A 25,033-nucleotide genomic window follows, 5' to 3' on the forward strand; every position below is an offset into this window, starting at 1 on the left:
TCAGGAACTCGAGATTCCGTGCATGTGCTCCGTTTGCTTCTGGCAATTGCATGTGCTGATCTGTGTTGCTAGCTTAGCTGCAGCTTAATTAATTTAACTGCAGTGAGCTGATACGAACGAAGTCGACTATAGAATCTTCAGACCACCAGGTCGGCCATAGTTACAAAGCAACTCCACGAAGCACCCATCACGTACGTGCGTGCAGCCGTGCACACGGTCTCAGTTTGTTGCGTGCAACTTCTGCTGCGATCCAACGGCCGCGGCTACGACCATGGTGGCATACGTACACACACACATTGCATTCCGGTCTTCCTCCAACCCAAGGGACGTGTACGTTGCACGCAGTCGATGCTCTGACTTCGAAACACACACACTTGGCTCGCAACTATGTCAACCTTGAAACTGACAGCATGTACGTACTACTTAGAAGGGGACAGGTAGTGACCTCACGTACATCTTATCTTCCGTACGTTGTTGTTTGCCTCTTGGCACAGTAATTATTTTAACGGTTTTGCTACGCCTCAGTCGACTGAGTCTTGGTTATGTCTCAACCGACGCTATGTGCCTTTGATCTTGCATGGATATCGATGCAAAATTTTCTACTTAGTTTTTCTTTTCTCTTTCTTATATACTATGTCACTTGACCGAGACTTGGTTAAGTCTCAGTCGACTAAGACCTAGCCACACCCTTTAACTTATTTTAAATTTACATTACTAAGATTATTGATTTTGTTGGAAATAACCTAGCTGCATCTAGAGAGACGATGTGGGTGTTGTACTTTTTCTTTTCCGTTAAAGGGCATTTTCATTGATTCATAATGCCACATCAAGGGGATACAAATGAACAGGAGTCTAGGGCACACCCAACCAACAGGAAAAAAATTTAAAACGAGAATGACCCGTAGGAGTCAAGTATTGAAGAATGACCCACTGCAGCAAAAACATCAACAACTACAACCATCGTTGACAACACCCTAACGAGAAGGTTCACCGACTGTGGCTCTTCAGCAGGAAACTGTGCATGAACGTCGTCGACATGGGATCAAATCACAAAGGACAAATGATGGGTTTTCACCCCGAAAGAGAAAATCCAAGCAAAGTTTAGACAATGCCTTCAACAACAGAGCATAAACCACCACTACTAGGTACAACAAGTGAAGGCTAGACCTAAAGTTTTCACCCTTGAACTCAAGATCTGGTACTTGACGAGAACCATCAGAGACAAAGTCCCATGTGTTACCACTAACAACTTGCCATGCCCGAGTCACCATCAGAATCGTGGATCATGATGAAGTCCATAGGTCGGGAAGAATTTGTTGAGATGGCAGGTCCGCCATTGCAGACAAAACATCGAGTGTGCAGCCATCGGGAGGGGAAAAGGGGTTAGTCGTCGTCTGGACTTGTCTCATATGGTGCAACTTCTTATCATTTCAGATCACTAGCTAGTAGAGCTTCCATAAGCTATTTCAGACATTGCTACTTCATTTCAAATTTTAAACTTCAATTCTCTTTTTCGATTAGGAATGTTTCCTTTCCACGATGGATCTACTCATCAGGATTAATGTATAGCATTATTTGTTTGACGGTTGATTATGTTTATGCAGTGCAGCTTTTGTTTAATGCTTAGTTAAAAACTAGCAGCCTGAGTCTAACTAACATATTTAGAATAATGATATATACGGTCCGAATCATGTCTGTCCCTTTGAACTTATCAGGGCTGCCGGACTGTTCATATACTCTATATGATAACCTATATGTATGTAATGTATGATTGAGATTGTTCGTTGTTAAGTGTACTGATGATTGATTATACGAAGCAAATGGACTCTCTACACAGCTGGTTGCTTCTATATTTGGCCCATCAAAAGGTAGTGGTAGGTGTTGCTAAGTACAAGACCGTCCAAACAGTTGACTCTGCAAATGTTGTTGCAAAAAAAAGGCACAAGTTAGCTAGCCACCTACACATGCGTGCAGTGGTTGTCCTTGTACAGGTTCTGTCGCCATGATCCAAGTATGATATTAATCTCTAATCTACACATAGCTGATAAGTACAAGCTACACACACGAAGAAAGAACCCAACATAAACCAGATGAGCTAGTGTAGAGGACTAAATAATTGATCAACTTTCATTAAACAGGTTTGGTAACCAGGTTGGTGACACCAGCTTAACGCTGTCTTTGTAAGGTGGGTTTTCATAATTGCACTCAGTCTGACCATAGATAAATAGGAGAGTGGGCTGGCATTAGGGCTTGTTGAAAGGGTGGTTTGGCTTCTCCAGGGACAGAGGGATGTATTTGTTCCCCAACACATTATCCAATATATATGTTGTATTACTCCCGGATGTACAAATATATATACTGCCTCTGTTTTATTTACTATGCATATTAGCTCTGACGTAAGTCAAATTTTATAAAGTTTGACTAAGTTTATAAGAAACAATATGAACATTTGTACTTAAAAGTACATATGATGTGAAAATATAGTCGGTCATGAATTTAATGGTATTGATTTGGCATTATAACATGTTCTACAAATTGGTCAAAGTTTACAAAGTTTGACTTAATACGAAGTTAATATGCAGAGTAAATAAATTAGAGGGAGTACAAGAAAACTTAGCTGAGTGTTAGACCGCAGGAGGCAGGAAAAACTACTTCTAGATGTACATATAGACAACAAAGTTAAGCGAGTGTAATAAAGATGGTCTTGCCGCCGATCCCAATCATCTGAGTAATTTAGGTTTCTATTCAGATAATAAGATTTAAAAGGTGCTCGCACAACATGGTTCCAGATGTACTGAGATAAAACACTCATGTGGCAGCGTCACATAAAGCGTATGGTAAATCTTGTGAAGGTTGATAGAGTGAAAAATAGGGTCGTGGGGTGCTTGCAAACTTTGCAAGGTGTGAGGAGAGAACAGTTGCCCGGCTGCGATCAAGTCAGGATCAATAAATGGGCATGATCCTCCAGGATTGTAATATCCTGTTATCTACGTAATATATTCCCAGTGTAAATTTTAGGCAAATAATGAGCAAATTGTGAGCTAATTGATGAGTTTCGCGGGATGAAGCGCTTGCACCCGTAGGAACCGATGCGGAAGGAAGCAGTAGCTAGGTTTTTCACCGACTCAGCTAGGTATACATTCGCATAGTCAATTGCTTCTTTTCATTTTTTGAGAAGATCGCATAGTAAATTGCTGTACAAAAAGAGAAGTGAGGTGACGGCACTGACCACCATATGGGCTTTGGCCTTTGACATCAATGACGGATTCAAGTGCTGCTGGTCCAGCAACGTTATACTCACTCAGGTGAGGACGGGCCAGAAGAGGCCCATGAAAAATACGCAGCCACCCCTCAAACTCTAAAACAGGTTTTTTTTTTAGGCCCCTAAAATATGGCAAACCGGATAAATTTCCTCCGAATGGTTTTGGAGATAATTTGAGGTGGTATTGTCTTTAATCTTGCTGACTGTATACATGACTGGCCAGAGAAGTCCGTGAACGTCCTCAAAGCCTACATGTTCAAGAACTTCCCCCGTCCGTAAGTTTGAATGAAAGGAACTTCTGCTTTGGATTTGGACAATTTGTAACGAGTCCGAGTCTGAAGGGGCTCGGAGCTTCTTACACTCAACTTGCTAGGATTTCAGCATTTTTGTGACTGAACATTAGTACTCGGTGAAAGCTTGAGATGATATTTGTGCTCGCCACTGAAAACTTGACATGACGACTAATCTGAACTTGTGTGGTCGCGTGGGCGGTGATGAACTTGTGTGGTGGCGTGGTCGGAGGCGATGCGTTCCTCTTTCCCGGTTCCGAGCAGGGAAGGGGCCCCTCTCCTGCCAGCCCCCTCCGGTTGCTCCTCCCCAGTCGCCGTGGAAGCTGCTACTGCTGCGCGGCGGCCGGCGCTCCCCTGGGTCTTGGCTTCTGACGTGAGAACCGGACAAGACACCTGCTGCTGCTGCTGCTGCTGCTGCGCGGCTGGTGCTCCCAGCCTCATCGAGTATTGTGCGGCAGTGCAGGAGCTGACCATCCTCTGTCTGATCGCCGAGGGGCTGGGCCTCGACGGCGGCTTCTTCGCCGGCGACCTCAGCGGCGGCGACACGCACATGAGCATCAACTACTACCCGCCGTGCCCGGACCCAACCGTCACGATGGGCCTATTCGCGCACTGCGACCGCCACCTCCTCACCGTGCTTTCCCAGGCAGACATCGCTGGGCTACAGGCAAGGCACGGTGAAAGGTGGCTCCTCGTCCACCCCATCCCCGGCGCATTCGTCGTCAACTTTGGCCACCAGATGGAGATGGTCACCAACGGGGTGCTGGCCAGCGTGGAGCACCTCGCCGTCACCAACTCCGCTGTGGCGAGGATGTCGATGGCCACACACGTGAACCCCACCGGCCACACACGTGAACCCCACCGACGGGTGCCGCATCAGACCGGCGCCAGAAATGAGGCGATGAATCCGGCCAAGTACAGGGAATTTTGTACCCCTAAATGTACTGTCTACTTAATAAATTCAAAAGAGACTACATCCTGTAAAACAATGAATGTTGATACTAATTTAAATTACCATCCCACAGTACTAATTAATCAACTGATATTGCCAGTAACTCCATCCAGGTGCCAAAGTAAACCACATTTTAGATTTTTTTTAATCAACCAAAAATACATCAGCTACTGCACTGTCGTGCCTAACAAAAACAGTTATGCATGCATAGTTTATAAATTTGATTTTGTGTTTCGAAGAAGAGTGTCCATTGCAATGTAAACCTGGAAACACAACTCACCTCAAGTGCAGCATATATCGGGACACCTACTTCTTCAGTCAAGTGCAGTAAAAGACCGTTTGTAGAACCTGTTTACTCAGAATTGAACATTAGAGACAATATTATGCTCTACTATGGTTGTACAGGATCACTATGAACCTCCCTACCATTTGAGTAAGCTGAACCTTGGCTTCAAATACTGACATCACCAATTAAAATTCGGATAAAAAGTAAGGTCCTAGAACTCAACAAATAATGCATATTTAAGTGGAGGAAGCTCTCCAAGTTTGTGTCCAGGGTTATCTATCTCCACGTCTACATAAGTAAGATCATGCAAATAGCAAAACTCTGCTCTTCAAAGATACCGCCCTCCAACATTTCAGTAGTTTGGTAAAGAAGTAATCATACATATGACTTCTACATCTTCCATGCTTCTAAATGAAGGTCAAAATAGAATGAAGCACACAGCATCGGCATGATAATTATAAAAGGAAAGTTTCATGAAGGTTTTCCTGAAATGCATAGATTAGCCAGTTGGGCTGTTAGGCTGTTATACATGGTTCAACAAACCTACTGTCATGTACCCCTGCTTCATCTTCCATGCATGGCTTTTGTACTGTGACCCTGGATTAAAACAGAACCACATAAAACAGAGGCAAAATATAACCATAACAATATCAATTCTCCACATGACATGGTTTTCAGTAGTTTGCAAACTATTAGATGAAAAACTCTGCAATTATGCAGCTATAAAGAGCTAACTACAAGGCATGAAATTAACTAATAAAATGAAGCAATGAGTGAAATAGAAAGCAAGTGCAGAACTTCACTAAGGAAATCAACAAATGACTGGAAGAAGCATATCTGAGTAACAGTTTCACATTGGCTAGTTTTGCTGCCGAAACATATGTATGTGGTTTTGTGAATGGATATGGTTTCACATATGCAATTACTGAATAGTAGACAGAAAAGAACAAAGAACTTTTTCCTTGGTCAAGCTGTAGCTTGCAGTTGCCAATTCTCATATTCTTTTCTTCTTCACCTTCCCTCAACAAATATAAATCCATCCTTCATTGGATTTGCTTGTCATTGATGCGACCTCCATCGACCATCAGTTTAGTTCCAATGACCACTGACAGATGTATATGATAAGGCTAATTTATCTGTAGGTCATGCTTTAGTCATAGATAGGTTACGTTTTCGAATTTGAAAATTCACAGCTAAAATAAGGTCAACTATGGTATTTAGAAACAAATACAATAGATTCTCAGGGAAAATGGTAAACAAATCAAAAGGCAAAAGACAGACACCCATTAGAAATTTATTTCCAAGTATAATCTCAATATTAAACAAACATAGGAGTACAATGGAACCTAAAAGAGAATCACATGGAACATGCATGATAGATAAATTTTGGCATGAAAGCAGATCATACTGATACATTTAGGTGGAAAACGATACAGCAATATTCTTCTGTTTTCTGGTTTTCATGATCTTCCATGGAATCCAGAAGCACAAATTATCCATGGACTTCTCATTTTCAGATATCTTCTCTAAGGAATGACAACATCGACATACCAGTGTTAAGGAATAAAATTATCAGTTTCATAGGAGTTAGCATTCAGCAATGACCAAACCGGCGGCATGTAACAGGCATACTACAGGAAAATAACCAACATCTAGTTTGGCAAAGAACATCAAAACAGGAACTACCAGCTTACTACGGAGAGTGAAAACTTTGTTGCGCCATACACAAGCAACCAATTTCCATAGCCCTTTTTTGGTTCAGGTAAATCTGAAATTACTTGGCATTTCCCCTCTGCAAGCTGCCGCATAGTCTTCAGCAAGGTGTGGTGCAGATTCCTTGTAAGGCCATATGCACTTCTTCATGAAATACTTCTCAGGCCTAGTGACTGCAGTATAGAAGCTCCAGTCGCGATCGAGCAATCTGTTTTCCTTGAGGAACTTTAGAACATAGCACCGGGGCTTGATCCGGCCCTCCAGGCTATAATAGAGGATTACGGGCCGATGAGCAATGTACCCCGGTTCCAAGCCCACCTCAAAGACAAGGAACTCGAAGCTGCGCTGCAGGATGTCCTTTGACCTCTTGAGCAGCATTGGAGCCATAGACAAAGCAACGACCACCTCACCATCCGACCAACTGAACGTCTTCTTCAGGTGGTCCACTTTGGCGGCGATCTTCTCCTCGCTGAGGAATGCGACAGCCTGTAGCGCAACCTTGAACATCCCCGAGCCACGGGGCACGCCCAGACCTTCGGCGCGCACCACCATTGCCTGGACGCGTTCCAGTTTGTTGCCGAGCATCCTCGGCTCAGAGATACACAGCTTGGTAATATCGCAATCGCCTAGCCCGCATTCCCGCAGGAACATGACATTGGGCTTGACCACCTTGTCAAGGTCCGATGAGAGAAGGTAGCATGCGCGCTGGGACGCCCGGAGGAAGCTGTGGAAGGAGCCGAAGAGGGGCAGGTAGTACTCCAGCTTGGGGACTATGGATCTGCGGCGGAAGCGGCTGTGGACAAGCGAGACGAGGCGGGCGATCTCAGGGCGCGACAGACCGAGGCCGGCGAGCCCGTCGACGACAGGGGCCAATGTTCTCTCCACGCCGGCGCAGAGGAACTGCGGGTCTTTGGCGACGACGGCGGCGGCATCGGCGCCGGAGAGGCCGAGGCCGGCGAGGAAGGCGAGGACGTTGTCGGGATTGGCGGGGGAGTTGAGGTGGGAGAGCTTCTTGGAGGCCTTGAGGGCTTGGGGCCGGGTGAGGCCGCAGGTGCCGACGAGGTAGTCCTCAACGGCGAATCCTTGGCTCGGGGAAATGGGGGCAGCGGCTGCCGCGGCGGAGAGGAGCCGGTGGAGAGGGGAGATGGCAGAGGTGGAGGAGGAGGAGCGGATATGGGGCACGATGCGGTGCCGGAGATGGAGCATGGCGGCGGCAGCGACGGCGGCGGCGGCGGCGGCGAGGAAGATATTTCCGATGGGAATTGCAAGTTTGCGACGGCGAGAGCGTGTCTGTGGTGTAGGTCAATAGTGAGTGCGTGTGGGCTGGGCCGATGTTTCCTACGATGCAACTTTTGGTCTCTCGTGGGCCTTACAACTTCGTGAGTTTTTTTGGCGTCCCCTCTCTCTCAATTTTGACCTCTCGTATCGCTGCCCGGCCTTGGCTCTGCCGATCTGAAGAGGGTTTTGGGGCCGAATAAGTTTTTTTTTTAAGGAAAGCCTCATGGCACTTCATTTAGATTGTGGCAGTGTTACATCGCTGAGTACATGAGAAGGTAAAAAACTGGGAGCAACATCTGCCCAAACAAAACTTGACTTAACATCATAAGAGTACCTAGCAGAAAATGTGCCAATCCATTAGCTTCCCTTGGACAATGCTTGAAACAAATTCCAGGAATTTCATGAGCAATATGAAAACAGTCCGCAAGTATTGCTGCATTGGGACCCAAAATCTCAATTTTTCCAGTGCATGCTTCAATCAGTTCTAGACAATCTGATTCGACTATCACCTTGGTGCACCCAATCTCTGAAAGAAGCTTCAAACCTCGCAACAACGCCAAAGTTTCAGCAGTTTGGGCATTAAGGACATGGTCAATTAGCTCGGAAGCTCCTGCAATAGTATCCCCTCGAGAGTTTCCAAGCACCGCAGCAACTGAACCTGTTCCATCATCAAAGAAACTTGAGTCAGTATTCAGCTTATACGAACCTGGAGCAGGTTTCTGCCGGGGGGCACGGTTAGCAGCAATGGCATTTATAGCAAAGGTTGAACTAGGTGCGGGTTTAACTCTTTCTCCTTTTACTGCTTCTCTGCGCTCCCACCATATATACCATGCACCGACAACAATTGTTTCTTGCAGACCAAGGTGGCCTAGAACCAGGGATTTCCTTGATGGGCTACGAAGTATATCTTCAAGCACCACTGACCCTGGTCGATCACACTTCAAAGCATTGGAAATTACCTCATCTAGCCCCAAAGATTTCCACACTTCCTTTGCTCGTTTACAGGTAAAAATCAGATGCTTTATATCCTCCGGACCGACTTTACAGATTGGGCATTGTGGCGATACCTTTATGTGTCTGTTACTCAAAATACAGACTCCTGGAATGATTCCATGCAAGGCTCGCCAAGCGAAAATCTTAATTTTGCTCGGTATGTGCAACTTCCACAATATCTCCCATACCGGATTTGTCATTGAAGATTCTGGGGAGTCCTTTCTGAATCGAGGTCCGAACTGATGCTCCCACTCAATGTAATATGCTGACCTGACAGAAAAACTAAAGGATTATGTTGCACTCCATGCCACAAAGTCTTCTGTCAAGTGTTCAGATAGAGGTATCTTTAGAATTCTCTCTGCATCAATATCAAGGAATATACATCTAATTAGCATCTCGTCCCATGTCCCTATAACCGGATCAATGAGGTCGTTTACTTTATCAACCAAACTATTACCTCTACTTGTGAGGACTTTCCTTGTTGGACTACACTGCACCCAATGATCATTCCAGATATCTATTTGCACGCCAGTGCCAACTCTCCAAATGTGTCCTCTTTTAAAAGTTTGGAGACCCGAGACAATACTTTGCCATGTGAATGAAGACCCCTTCTTCACTCCTGCTTTAAGCAAATTACCGTCTGGATAGTATTTTGCATGAAGAACCTTTGCACACAGAGTATCCGGATGGGTTAACAATCTCCAACTCTGTTTTGCAAGCAAGGCCAAGTTAAAAGCATGAAGGTCTCGGAAACCCATACCTCCTTTACTTTTTGGTATACACATTCTCCACCATGCAAACCAATGCATCCTCTTTTGTTCCTCGGTGTCTCCCCACCAAAAGCTCGATATGGCATCGGTTATTTCTTTGCATATCTTTTTTGGAATTTTAAACTCAGACATAGCAAACACTGGTATCGATTGGGGCCAAATAAGTAAATTTATCGGAATCGGTATGTAACGATGAAGCATCTACAAATTTATCTGAACTGTATGTACCGATGAAGCATCCGCCATCCATTTCAACTTTAAGATGCACACTGTCCTTTGACTAATAAATTAAGAAATCTTTTGTGAACTGAAATACATCTCTATAATAGTTTGACACCACCTGACCAATACGTGAACATGCTCCACGACCTTTCCATTTAGTCATACATGTGTACTCCCAGAACACTCAACCTATAGCACTAACATTTTTTACTTTCTTGTTACCTATTAAATGATTGATATCTTTAAATAAATGTTTTATTTTAAATCATTTCTGTGACGCCCCCGATTCAATCGTACACTAATCATGCATGCAAACGTGTACGATCAAGATCAGGGACCCACGGAAAGATATCACAACACAACTCTAAAATCATAAATAATTCATACAAGCATCATAATACAAGCCAGGGGCCTCGAGGGCTCGAATACAAGTGCTCGATCATAGACGAGTCAGCGGAAGCAACAATATCTGAGTACAGACATAAATTAAACAAGTTTGCCTTAAGAAGGCTAGCACAAACTGGGATACAGATCGAAAGAGGCGCATGCCTCCTGCCTGGGATCCTCCTAACTACTCCTGGTCGTTGTCAGCGGCCTGCACGTAGTAGTAGGCACCTCCGGTGTAATAGGAGTCGTCGTCGACGGTGGCGTCTGGCTCCTGGGCTCCGGCATCTGGTTGCGACAACCAGGTAGAAGGGAAAGGGGGAAAAGAGGGAGAAAAGCAACCGTGAGTACTCATCCAAAGTACTCGCAAGCAAGGAGCTACACTACATATGCATGGGTAAATGTGTAAAGGGCCATATCGGTGTACTGAACTGCAGAATGCCAGAATAAGAGGGGGATAGCTAATCCTGTCGAAGACTACGCTTCAGGCCACCTCCATCTTGCAGCATGTAGAAGAGGGTAGATGGTAAGTTCACCAAGTAGCATCGGGTAGCATAAACCTACCCGATGATCCCCTCCTCGTCGCCCTGTTAGAGAGTGATCAACGGGTTATATCTGGCACTTGGAAGGGTGTGTTTTATTAAGTATCCGGTTCTAGTTGTCATAAGGTCAAGGTACAACTCCAAGTCGTCCTATTACCGAAGATCACGGCTATTCGAATAGATAAACTTCCCTGCAGGGGTGCACCACATTACCCGACACGCTCGATCCCCTTTGGCCGGACACACTTTCCTGCGTCATGCCCGGCCTCGGAAGATCAACACGTCGCAGCCCTACCTAGGCTCAACAGAGAGGTCAGCACGCCGGTCTAAATCCTATGGCGCAGGGGTCTGGGCCCATCGCCCATTGCACACCTGCATGTTGCGAGGGTGGCCGAAAGCAGACCTAGCCTAGCAGGCGTTCCAGTCCAATCAGGCGCGCGCCGCTCAGTCGCTAACGTCAAAAAGAGCTTCGGCTGATACCACGACGTCGGTTGCCCATATCTTGTCCCACGTGGCGGTTAGTGCGTATAAGGTCAACGACCCAACTCAGATCAAATACCAAGATCTCGTTAAGCGTGTTATTAAAGTAACCGCGAACGCCGACCAGGGCCATGCCCACCTCTCTCCTAGGTGGTCTCAACCTGCCCTGTCGCTCCTCCACAAAGATCCACTCAGAGGGCCGTTGGGACAAAGGTCCTTTCAGCCCCCAATCCGTGAATCACTCGCGGGTGCTCCATGAGCCGACCCGACTTTAGTCACCACATGTATCATGTATAAAGTATATAGTATATACCCGTGATCACCTCCCTAGTGATCACGGCCCGATAGTATAGCATGGCAGACGGACAAGAATGTAGGGCCACTGATGAAACACTAGCATCCTATACTAAGCATGTAGGATTGCAGGTAAAGGTAACAACAGTAGTAGCAAGGACAGGCTATGCATCAGGATAGGATTAACGAAAAGCAGTAACATGCTACACTACTCTAATGCAAGCAGTATAGAGAAGAATAGGCGATATCTGGTGATCAAGGGGGGGGGCTTGCCTGGAAGCTCAGCCGTGAAGGAGGGGTCGTCAACACCGTAGTCGTACTGGGTAGCAGCGGCGTCGGTCTCGATGTCTAACGAGAGAAGAGGAGGAAGAAACAATAAATATAATGCAAACATAAGCACGACGGTGCATGACAAGACAATGCGCGGTGCTAGGTGTGCCCTAACGCGGTAGGAGGTGATACCGACGAAGGGGGGAAACATCCGGGAAAGTATCCCCGGTGTTTCGCGTTTTCGGACAGACGAACCGGAGGTGAAATGTTGCAGGTTCGCTATGCTAGGTATGTGTGGCGGGCGAACGGGCTGCGTATTCGGATTCGTCTCGTCGTTCTGAGCAACTTTCATGTATAAAACTTTTTCATCCGAGTTACGGTTTATTTTCTATGATTTATCAAAGTTTTAGGCATTTTTGAAATTTATTTAATTACTTAAACTGAACATTATCCAGAACAGTGAAAGGTGATGTCAGCATGACATCACCATGACATCAGCAGGTCAAACCCAGCTGACCAGAGTCAAACCTGGCATGTGGGTCCAGCGAGACCCACCTGTCATCCTCTATTTAGGTTAATTAGGGTTTAGCTAATCTAATTACTGTTTAATCAAACTAACTAGTTAATTAGATTAATTAAGTAGAACACAAAGTAGTTGTGGGCGTTGATTTTGTCAATTTACTTGCCGTTCCTAGTCTTATCTTGATTCGGCGGCATCATGGGATGAAGCGGCCCGGACCGACCTTACACGTAGACTTACGTGAGACAGGTTCCACCGACTGACATGCACTAGTTGCATAACGTGGCTAGCGGGTGTCTGTCTCTCCCACTTTAGTCGGATCGGATTCGATGAAAAGGGTCCTTATGACGGGTAAATAGAAATTGGCATATCACGTTGTGGCTTTTGCGTAGGTAAGAAACGTTCTTGCTAGAATCCCATAGCAGCCACGTAAAACATGCAACAACAATTAGAGGACGTCTAACTTGTTTTTGCAGGGTATGCTATGTGATGTGATATGGCCAAAAGGATGTGATGAATGATATATGTGATGTATGAGATTGATCATGTTCTTGTAATAGGAATCACGACTTGCATGTCGATGAGTATGACAACCGGCAGGAGCCATAGGAGTTGTCTTAATTTATTGTATGACCTGCGTGTCAATGAAAACGCCATGTAATTACTTTACTTTATTGCTAACCGTTAGCCATAGTAGTAGAAGTAATAGTTGGCGAGACAACTTCATGAAGACACGATGATGGAGATCATGATGATGGAGATCATGGTGTCATGCCGGTGACGAAGGTGATCATGCCGCGCCTCGAAGATGGAGTTCAAAGGCGCAAGATGATATTGGCCATATCACGTCACTTTATGATTTGCATGTGATGTTTATCATGTTTACATCTTATTTGCTTAGAACGACGGTAGCATAAATAAGATGATCCCTCACTAAAATTTCAAGAGACGTGTTCCCCCTAACTGTGCACCGTTGCGAAGGTTCGTTGTTTCGAAGCACCACGTGATGATCGGGTGTGATAGATTCTAACGTTCGAATACAACGGGTGTTGACGAGCCTAGCATGTACAGACATGGCCTCGGAACACATGCGAAACACTTAGGTTGACTTGACGAGCCTAGCATGTACAGACATGGCCTCGGAACACAAGAGATCGAAAGGTCGAACATGAGTCGTATAATAGATGCGATCAACATGGAGATGTTCACCGATGATGACTAGTCCGTATCACGTGATGATCGGACACGGCCTAGTTTGACTCGGATCATGTATCACTTAGATGACTAGAGGGATGTCTATCTGAGTGGGAGTTCATTAATCAGATGAACTTAATTATCATGAACATAGTCAAAAGGTCTTTGCAAATTATGTCATAGCTTACGATTTAGTTCTACTGTTTAAGATATGTTCCTAGAGAAAATTTAGTTGAAAGTTGATAGTAGCAATTATGCGGACTGGGTCCGTAAACTGAGGATTGTCCTCAATGCTGCACAGAAGGCTTATGTCCATAATGCACCGCTCGGTGTGCTAAACCTCAGCGTCGTCTGTAGATGTTGCGAAACATCTGGCATACACGTTTTGATGACTATGTGATAGTTCAGTGCGTAATGCTAACGGTTTGGAATTGTGGCACCAAAGACGTTTTGAAACGTCACAGAACATATGAGATGTTCCGAAGACTGAAATTGGGATTTCAGACTAGTGCCCACGTCAAGAGGTGAAAGATCGTGGATGTCGCCTAGAGGGGGGGGGTGAATAGGCGCTTTAAAATAATTATGGTTTAGGCTTGAACAAATGCGGAATAAACCTAGCGGTTAATTTGACAAGCACAAAACCTACAACAACTAGGCTCACCTATGTGCACCAACAACTTATGCTAAGCAAGATAAACAACTAAGTGATAGCAAGATATATGAGAAGAAACAATATGGCTATCACAAAGTAAAGTGCATAAGTTAAGGGTTCGGGTAAGAGATAACCGAGACACGCGGAGACGATGATGTATCCCGAAGTTCACACCCTTGCGGATGCTAATCTCCGTTTGGAGCGGTGTGGAGGCACAATGCTCCCCAAGAAGCCACTAGGGCCACCGTAATCTCCTCACGCCCTCGCACAATGCAAGATGCCGTGATTCCACTAAGGGACCCTTGAGGGCAGTCACCGAACCCGTACAAATGGCAACCCTTGGGGGCGGTCACCGAACCCGTACACTTTGGCAACCCTTGGGGGCGGTCACCGGAACCCGTCAAATTGCTCGGGGCGATCTCCACAGCCTAATTGGAGACCCCGACGCTTGCCCGGAGCTTTACACCACAATGATTGAGCTCCGAACACCACCAACCGTCTAGGGCGCCCAAGCACCCAAGAGGAACGAGCTCAAGGGCACCAAGCACCCAAGAGTAATAAGCTTCTCAACTTGTAACTTCCACGTATCACCGTGGAGAACTCAAACCGATGCACCAAATGCAATGGCAAGGGCACACGGAGTGCCCAAGTCCTTCTCTCTCAAATCCCACCGAAGCAACTAATGCTAGGGAGGAAAATGAGAGGAAGAACAAGAAGGAGAACACCAAGAACTCCAAGATCTAGATCCAATGGGTTCCCCTCACATAGAGGAGAAAGTGATTGGTGGAAATGTGGATCTAGATCTCCTCTCTCTTTTCCCTCAAAAACTAGCAAGAATCCATGGAGGGATTGAGAGTTAGCAAGCTCGAAGAAGGTCAACGATGGGGGAAGAACACGAGCTCAAGAGATAAAGTAGAATGGGGAAGAAGACCCCCTTATATAGTGGGGGAACAATCCAACCGTTACCCCCCCTTCAGCCCCGCAGAGAGCGGTACTACCGCTTGCCCCTATAAGCGGTACTACCGCTCCCCCTCGCGGTACTGCCGCTGGGCCCAGAGCGGTACTACCGCATACGAGCGATACTACCGCATACGAGCGGTACAACGGCCCCCACTGCCGTGGCCAGTACCGTAAAACCCGACACGAAAAAGACCCCTCGAATCGAGGCGGTACTAGCACGAGACCGCAGCGGTACTACGGCTGGGGGCTACCAGCGGTACTACCGCTCTGGAGCGGTACTACCGCTTGTAGCACCCAAGCGGTACTACCGCTCCGGCCCGCGGTACTACCGCTGGGACCAAAACTGCCATAACTTCGGCATATGAGCCTTATAGTAAGAAGAGGCAGGGGAGGTATGCCAACAAATAGAGGAGTGAAACCTCCAACCGAGAAGAACCGGCATAACCTCCAACATCGAAAACATCATAGAAGATGTGAGTGAACTCCGTTTTCGATGAACTCGAGCTTGTCATCAAGATGACCATGAGCTCCAAAACTCACAAAGAGAGGAAGCAAACAAGAACCAAGAAAGATGATGCAAGGATGCAATGGTTTGAGCTCTCTACGAATGATACGATCAAGCTACTCATCGAGAGCCCCCCTTGATAGTACGGCAATCGATCCTATAACCCGGTCTCCCAACTACCATCATGAGACCGGTAAAATAGAAAACCTATCAAGGGCAAACCTTTGCCTTGCACATGGTCCACTTGAGCTAGATGATGACGATCTTGACTCCCTCAAGTTGGACCACCTTTCTTGGTTGCGTTGGCTCGATGAAGACTAGTTGATTGCTCCCCCATACTCCACTATGGGTGAGCCACTCTTCCGCACATCTTCACAAGTCCATTATCACCACAATGGACGGCAAGCTTCAAGCATTTGATCTCTTCATGATGCTTCACTTGAACTTGCACACCGCAACATCTTCACAAGTCCATTGTCACCACAATGGACGGCAAGCTTCAAGCATTTGATCTCTTCACGATGCTTCACTTGAACTTGCACACCGCAACCTAACCCCACAAAGAACTCTCACGAAGATCATGGGTTAGTACACAAAGCGTAATTGACAATGCTTACCACACCATGGGATCGCTTGATCCCTCTCGGGACATCTTCTACGCTTTGTGAGTTGATCAAGTTGATTCACTCTCGACTTAGTCTTGATCAACCATGAATCTTTCCAACTCTCTTCATTTGGATGATGTCTTGAAGGTAAACATGAATGATCACACAATCTTCTTCTTCAAGACATGCTTGCAGTAAGCTCAACTCCCACATGACCAATCTTTGGATAATTCCTTAATAACACCTTGGTCACCACATAAACTCCTTGAAACCAACACATGGACTTCAAGAAATGCCTATGGACAAATCCTTCAAATATAACTCAAGGCAACCATTAGTCCATAGAGATTGTCATCAATTACCAAAACCAAACATGGGGGCACCGCATGTTCTTTCAAGAGGTATGAGACCCCTGACAAGTTTCTTAAGCCTGCAAACTAAGGGAGAAAAGCTCAATCGTTGAGCATGTGCTCAGATTGTATGAGTACCACAATCGCTTGAATCGAGTGGGAGTTAATCTTCCAGATGAGATAGTGATGGTTCTCCATAGTCACTGCCACCAAGCTATTAGAGCTTCGTGATGAACTATAACATATCAGGGATAGATATGATGATCCTTGAGCAACTCGCGATGTTTGACACCGTGAAAGTAGAAATCAAGAAGGAGCATCAATTGTTGATGGTTAGTAAAACCACTAGTTTCTAGAAGGGCAAGGGCAAAAGGGATACTTCATGAAACAACAAATCATTTGCTGCTCTAGTGAAGAATCCCAAGGTTGAACCCAAACCCGAGACTAAGTGCTTCTGTAATGAGGGGAACGGTCACTGAAGCAGAACTACCCTAGATACTTGGTAGATGAGAAGGCAGGCAAGGTCGACAGAAGTATATTGGATATACATTATATGAATGTGTACTTTACTAGTACTCCTAGCAACACCAGGGTATTAGATACCGGTTCGGTTGCTAAGTGTTAGTAACTCAAAATAAAAGCTGCGGAATAAACGGAGACTAGCTAAAGGTGAGATGACGATATGTGTTGGAAGTGTTTCCAAGGTTGATGTGATCAAGCATCGCATGCTCCCTCTACAATCGAGATTGGTGTTAAACCTAAGTAATTGTTATTTGGTGTTTGCGTTGAGCATAAACATGATTGGATTATGTTTATCGCAATACGGTTATTCATTTAAGGAGAATAATGGTTACTCTGTTTATTGGAATAATACCTTCAATGATCTTGCACCTAAAATGAATCTCGATCGCAGTGATACACATGTTCGTGCCAAAAGATATAAAATAGTGATGATAGTACCACATACTTGTGGCACTGCCATTTGAGTCATATTGGTATAGAACGCATGAAGAAGCTCCATGTAGATAGATCTTTGGACTCATTCGTTTTTGAAAAGATTGAGACATGCGAATCATGTCTATTGGTATATATGCATGAAGAAACTCCATGCAGATGGATCGTTTGGACTCACTTGATTTTGAATCACTTGAGACATGCAAATCATACCACATGGGCAAGATGACTGAAAGGCCTCGTTTTCAGTAAGGTGGAACAAGAGAGCAACTTGTTGGAAGTAATACATTTGATGTGTGCAGTCCAATGAGTGCTGAGGCACGCAGTGGATATCGATATGTTCTTACTTCACAGATGATTTGAGTAGATGCTGAGAATATTTACTTGATGAAACACAAGTCTGAATTATTGAAAGGTTCAAGTAATTTCAGAGTGAAGTTGAAGATCGTCGTGACAAGAGGATAAAATGTCTATGATATGATCATAGAGATATCTGAGTTACGAGTTTGGCACACAATTAAGACATTGCGGAAAGTGTTTCACAATTAATACCGCCTGGAACACCACAATGTGATGGTGTGTCCGAACATCATAACTGCACCCTATTGGATATGGTGCATACCATGATGTCTCTTATCGAATCACCACTATCGTTTATGGGTTAAGCATTAGAGACAACCGCATTCACTTTAAAAGGGGCACCACGCAATTCCGTTGAGACGACACCGTTTAGAGAAACCTAAGTTGTCGTTTCTTAAAAGTTTGGGGCTGCGATGCTTATGTGAAAAGGTTTCAGGCTGATAAGCTCGAACCCAAAGCGGATAAATGCATCTTCATAGAATACCCAAAACAGTTGGGTATACCTCCTGTTTCAGATCTGGAAGTAAGCAGGTCCTTTCTCGAGAAAAAGTTTCTCTCGAAAGAATTGAGTGGGAGGATGGTGGAGACTTGATGAGGTTATTGAACCATAACTTCAACTAGTGTGTAGCAGGGCACAGGAAGTTGTTCCTGTGGCACCTACACCAATTGAAGTGGAAGCTTATGATAGTGATCATGAAACTTCGGATCAAGTCACTACCAAACCTCGTAGGTCGATAAGGATGCGTACTACTTCAGAGTGGTACGTAATCCTGTCTTGGAAGTCATGTTGCTAGACAACAATGAACCTACGAGCTATGGAGAAGCGATGGTGGGCCCGGATTCCGACGAATGGCTCGAGGCCATGAAATCTGAGAGAGGATCCATGTATAAAAGCAAAGTGTAGACTTTGGAAGAAATACTTGATGGTCGTAAGGCTGTTGGGTGCAGATGGATTTTAAAAGGAAGACAGACAATGATGGTAAGTGTCACCATTAAGAAAGCTCGGCTTGTCGTTAAGATGTTTTCCGACAAGTTCAAGGAGTTGACTGCGATGAGACTTTCTCACTCGTAGCGATGCTAAGAGTCTGTTGGAATTATATTAGCAGTTACTGCATTATTTATGAAATCTTGCAGATAGGATGTCAAAACATTGTTTCCTCGACGATTTTCTTGAGGAAAGGTTGTATGTGATACAACCAGAAGGTTTTGTCAATCCTGAAAGATGCTAACAAGTATGCAAAGCTCCAGCAATCCTTCTAAGGACTTGAGTAAGCATCTCGGAGTTGGAATGTACGCTTTGATGAGATGATCAAAGATTTTGGGTTTATACAAAGTTTATGAGAAACTTGTATTTCCAAAGAAGTGAGTGGGAGCACTATAGAATTTCTGATGAGTACATGTTGTTGACATATTGTTGATCAGAGACGATGTAGAATTTCTGGAAAGCATACAGGGTTATTTGAAAAGTGTTTTTCCATGGAAAACCTGGATTAAGCTACTTGAACATTGAGCATCAAGATCTATAAGGATAGATCAAAAACGCTTAATAGTACTTTCAAATGAATACATACCGTGCCAAGTTTTTGAAGGAGTTCAAAATAGATCAGCAAAGAAGGAGTTCTTGGCTGTGTTACAAGGTGTGAGTATTGAGTAAGACTCAAGACCTGACCACAGCAGAAGAGAGAGAAAGGACGAAGGTCGTCCTCTATGCTTTAGACGTAGGCTCTACAGTATGCTATGCTGTGTACCGCACATGAAGTGTGCCTTGCCATGAGTTGGTCAAGGGGTACAATAGTGATCCGGGAATGCATCACATGACAGCGGTCGAACTTATCCTTAGTATCTAGTGGATTAAGGAATTTTCTCGATTATGGAGGTGAAAAGGGGTTCGTCGTAAAGGGTTACGTCGATGCGAACTTTGACACTAATCCGGATGACTCTGAGTAGTAAACCGGATTCGTATAGTAGAGCAGTTATTTGAAATGGCTCCAAGTAGCGCGTGGTAGCGGCATCTACAAGATGACATAGATATTCGTAAAGCACACACGGATCTGAAAGGTTCAGACCCGTTGACTAATAACCTCTCTCACAAGCATAACATGATCAAACCAGAACTCATTGAGTGTTAATCACATAGTGATGTGAACTAGATTGTTGACTCTAGTAAACTCTTTGGATGTTGGTCACATGGTGAAGTGACCTGTGAGTGTTAATCACATGGTGATGTGAACTAGATTATTGACTCTAGTGCAAGTGGGAGACTGTTGGAAATACGCCCTAGAGGCAATAATAAATTGGTTATTATTATATTTCCTTGTTCATGATAATCGTTTATTATCCATGCTAAAATTGTATTGATAGGAAACTCATATACATGTGTGGATACATAGACAACACCATGTCCCTAGTAAGCCTCTAGTTGACTAGCTCGTTGATCAATAGATGGTTACGGTTTCCTGACCATGGACATTGGATGTCGTTGATAACGGGATCACATCATTAGGAGAATGATGTGATGGACAAGACCCAATCCTAAGCCTAGCACAAGATCGTGTAGTTCGTTTGCTAAGAGCTTTTCTAATGTCAAGTATCATTTCCTTAGACCATGAGATTGTGCAACTCCCGGATACCGTAGGAATGCTTTGGGTGTACCAAATGTCACAACGTAACTGGGTGGCTATAAAGGTGCACTACAGGTATCTCCGAAAGTGTCTGTTGGGTTGGCACGAATCGAGACTGGGATTTGTCACTCCGTGTAAACGGAGAGGTATCTCTGGGCCCACTCGGTAGGACATCATCATAATGTGCACAATGTGACCAAGGAGTTGATCACGGGATGATGTGTTACGGAACGAGTAAAGAGACTTGCCGGTAACGAGATTGAACAAGGTATCGGGATACCAACGATCGAATCTCGGGCAAGTAACATACCGATAGACAAAGGGAATTGTATACGGGATTGATTGAATCCCCGACATCGTGGTTCATCCGATGAGATCATCGTGGAACATGTGGGAGCCAACATGGGTATCCAGATCCCGCTGTTGGTCATTGGCCGGAGAACGTCTCGGTCATGTCTGCATGGTTCCCGAACCCGTAGGGTCTACACACTTAAGGTTCGATGACGCTAGGGTTATAGGGAATAGATATACGTGGTTACCGAATGTTGTTTGGAGTCCCGGATGAGATCCCGGACGTCACGAGGAGTTCCGGAATGGTCCGGAGGTAAAGATTTATATATGGGAAGTCCTGTTTTGGTCACCGGAAAAGTTTCGGGTGCTATCGATAACGTACCGGGACCACCGGGAGGGTCCCGGGGGTCCACCAGGTGGGGCCACCGGCCCCAGAGGGCTGCATGGGCCAAGTGTGGGAAGGGACCAGCCCCTAGGTGGGCTGGTGCGCCTCCCACAAGGGGCCCAAGGCGCAGGGAAGGGGGGAAGGGTGAAACCCTAGGCTCAGATGGGCCTAAGGCCCACCTAGTGGTGCGCCCCCTCTCTCCCCCCTTGGCCGCCCCTCCAAGTCCCATCTAGGGCTGGCCGCACCGCTTTGGGGGGAACCCTAGATGGGGGCGCAGCCCCTCCCCCTCCCCTATATATAGTGGGGGTTTTGGGGCTGCCATAGATGATGAGAACATCTCTCTCTTGGCGCAGCCGTACCCCTCTCCCTCCTCGTCTCTCGCAGTGCTTGGCGAAGCCCTGCTGGAGTGCCACGCTCCTCCATCACCACCATGCCGTTGTGCTGCTGCTGGACGGAGTCTTCCCCAACCTCTCCCTCTCTCCTTGCTGGATCAAGGCGTGGGAGACGTCACCGGGCTGCACGTGTGTTGAACGCGGAGGCGCCGTGGTTCGGCGCTTAGATCGGAATCAACCGCGATCTGAATTGCTACGAGTACGACTCCTTCATCCGCGTTCTTGCAACGCTTCCGCATCGCGATCTACAATGGTATGTAGATGCACTCCCCTTCCCCTCGGTGCTAGATTACTCCATAGATTGATCTTGGTGATGCGTAGAAAATTTTGAATTTCTGCTACGTTCCCCAACAGGATACACAAAGGATCCATCAGGAACATCTCATAGAATAAGTCTTACAATTTCCTCATGGAAGAATGGATAACCTTGCTAAAAAGGAAACTATAACAGTAGGTCCTCCGCCCAGGTGTGCTAGGCATGACATCACCTTACCAGGTCTTATAAAGACCAAAGTTATGACTCTTGGAAAAATGTCCCAACCATCATATCTGACCGAGATCCAGATCTGATTTGTGTCAGGATACCTCAGGCTCAGGATGCTTGAGAAGAAAAGGTGCAACACCAACTGACGAGATGACATTGTAAGATTCTCGGGAAATGACTATGGAAGTGAGTTCCGAGACAAGGGTTCATCATCATTAAACCAAGGAGAGGATGAGGGGGTGGTTGATGGACTCGGCGGCAATCCATCGAGATTTCCACAATTATGTGAACATGGAGATAACATTTGTCAGATCAAATGGTATAATGTTGTATGCTCGAGCAAAATATACATAATTAAACATTGGTTGAAAGGTACACCCGAAATATGGGTTTAGGTAGCATGATCAATGGTAGAATGGTGACTCGATAACCAATGGTCTAAGAATGAAATGTCGACCACTAACTTCAAAGCAATAGGGTTGCTAGAAGTTTTGAATTCGCACGTCACAATTCATTGTCGGCATTCCCGGTTAGAAATAACACGGGGACAAGAAAAGAACGGAGATGACGAGAAGTGTTACTATATCAAGAATTTTTAAGAGGTGGAGCAGTCCTCACAACGTTCTTGACATCAAAGATGGTAATACTCCGCGGTAGAACATAACATAAGTTAGATAGCAAGGAACTCAAGGTTCAACACAAAACGAAAACAAGTTTTGTGTTGGAGGGAATGCAATAATGTTGTCGATGATAACCCAAATCATCGAGGGCAAAGGATGGTATTTCTTATCAAGAATTCGATAGATATCTTGGAAGACCTCAGAATGTTGATGATGATCCCGACACATTTGTCGAGAGGTTTCGAGAAGATGTAACTGATCGGCGATGACATCAAGTCAACGGAATGATGAAGCAAAAAGTTATTGGAATCATGGGTAAGACACAAACTCGAAATCAAGCTTGCTGTTCAAGGACAAACGATATGACGAGGAAGATAGATTGTAAGATTAGCTCACCGCCAAAATTTGTGCTCTGGGAAGAAGGACCCGGTAGCACAGTTAAATTTGGCACGATAATGATATAGCCGATCAGGCTAGGAATGACTTGAAGGATTATTAATCTCGTAAGCAACGAGAATTACTTAGAGTTATTGAATCGTAGTGTGGAATCAATTCACTTATCGATGTTCTCGAGTGACTTAACTCAGAACCCGGGGAAAATCTGAAAACGGTGAGAAGAAATACTAGATGAAGACTCATATGAAGCAACACAGTTCTTTGATACTCTCGAGATACCGGAGGGTATTACTCGAAGAAAGATCGACATAGGGGTTGCGGAGATGTATTGATCTGCAGAAGACAAGTGTTTTCACTTGTCTGAGAAATGGTATTTAAAGGAGAACATGGTCGGAACCACGACTGCCAAGGGTCAATTCACCGATATCAGATAATATTATATCAAGGAAATAGTTATTATTACAAGAAGCTTCCATGATAGGATCTACATCGTGTCCATGGGCATGAACACAAAGTTCAAGGTCGACTCCCACTTCCTCAATGCATAACCTTTCATTCACTTCTTGCTCTTATTAAAAATGAGTTGATTGTGGAAACCTACCTGGGGAATTAACAGAGGAGTATGACCCGTGAAAACTTTCGGGTTCACACAGATTAAGAAAGGCATAGGTTCAACCCATCGGGGTACCTTAGGAACATAAACCATAATCTTTTAGAAGTAATTAATACAAGCTTGAAAGTAGAGCATGGTCTAGAAAGCGGAGGATACAATTTACCAAAGGCATTATGTATCCGAGGAAAGGCTCACAAGGTTATTGAATAAGGAGGACACTGCCGAATAATAATCCAATAAAGGATCTGACGGTCCATAGCGGAGCTGATGTGAGCATCGGCCCACAACCAGTTGAAGAAAGGATGCAAGGGCATCAGATTATAGAACATCTGAATGATTCGATGCTTAGATATCAAAGGAATTATGATTTCCAAATCGAAGGATCAGAAGCAGACGCTCTGATCAAGGGTGGATAAGTTCAATAGACCTAAGGGTACAATTGACGGCAAATAGATTGGTCGAGAACAAGCTCATGTTCAAAATGATGTCTGAGCCAGAAAGATAATTTAAAAGGATCAACTGATGATTGCGTGCATTCGCACTCATGTTGAATCAATAGGATCAAAATGACGGTGTCTAAGGATACTAACGAATATTGCCAGACATATGGAAAGCATCCATAATGCAAGCAGACAAGTATTGCAGAGCAATAAGCTACTGAGGAATTTTGGAGGATCGAATAGTATTTCGAAGACCATTGTGAAACACATGAACAACTGGGGATGAGTGGATACTCAATAAGGGCGAGAAATTATCCGTAGGGGTATTCAGGTGGAAAGGAACTGCAAGGCAGTAGGCACAAAGTATTCTTGGATCAATAGAGAGAATTTCAGGATATCTTGTAATGACAAGATCAACTGGGAACAAAAGTAAGAATGACCGATGTATGTATTTATCCATAGGGATATTTCGGTGGTAGGGAATTGCAAAAGCAACGGACTCAAAGTCTCGAGTGAACATCGGAGAGTATCTTCGGAATCCTTCGGTGCAGCACGCGATCATTTGCGCTAAGGGCTCTCCGGGAGGAAGTGGTTACGAGAACCTAGAGTTAGAGTTAGTAAATTCATTTTAACCCGAATAGAAGAGAGGTCAGAGTCCCAGAGTATAGGTCGAGGAATAAAAGATCCTAATACCACCCAATGGCGATGCGGGCCCGTAAGGCGCACAACCATGTTAGTAAAAGTTTTGTAATGTCTAGACTCGACTTTGGCCAAGGAGTGTGGAAGGGGGATTCCTACAGGCAGTCGGCTCTGATACCAACTTGTGACGCCCCCGATTCAATCGTACACTAATCATGCACGCAAACGTGTACGATCAAGATCAGGGACTCAAGAGAAGATATCACAACACAACTCTAAAAACATAAATAATTCATACAAGCATCATAATACAAGC

At 45.0% G+C, this 25,033-nt stretch overlaps 1 protein-coding gene across 1 annotated transcript; it reads right to left on the bottom strand.

The window, feature by feature from the left end:
* Positions 1–6,346: 6,346 nt before the first annotated feature.
* On the bottom strand, positions 6,347–7,797 carry LOC109765003 (uncharacterized). The gene has a single exon (XM_020323798.4). It carries the CDS (start codon positions 7,707–7,709, stop codon positions 6,549–6,551), a length of 1,161 nt encoding a protein of 386 aa, XP_020179387.1. The 5' UTR covers positions 7,710–7,797; the 3' UTR covers positions 6,347–6,548.
* Between the last annotated feature and the right edge of the window lie 17,236 nt (positions 7,798–25,033).

This window comes from Aegilops tauschii, chromosome 6 (genome assembly GCF_002575655.3).
Source record: "Aegilops tauschii subsp. strangulata cultivar AL8/78 chromosome 6, Aet v6.0, whole genome shotgun sequence".
NCBI classification, from domain to species: Eukaryota; Viridiplantae; Streptophyta; class Magnoliopsida; order Poales; family Poaceae; genus Aegilops; species Aegilops tauschii.

What these genes read in the sequence shown, in the direction of transcription:
- LOC109765003 (XM_020323798.4), bottom strand. Translation starts at nt 7,709, where the DNA reads ATGCTCCATCTCCGGCACCGCATCGTGCCCCATATCCGCTCCTCCTCC.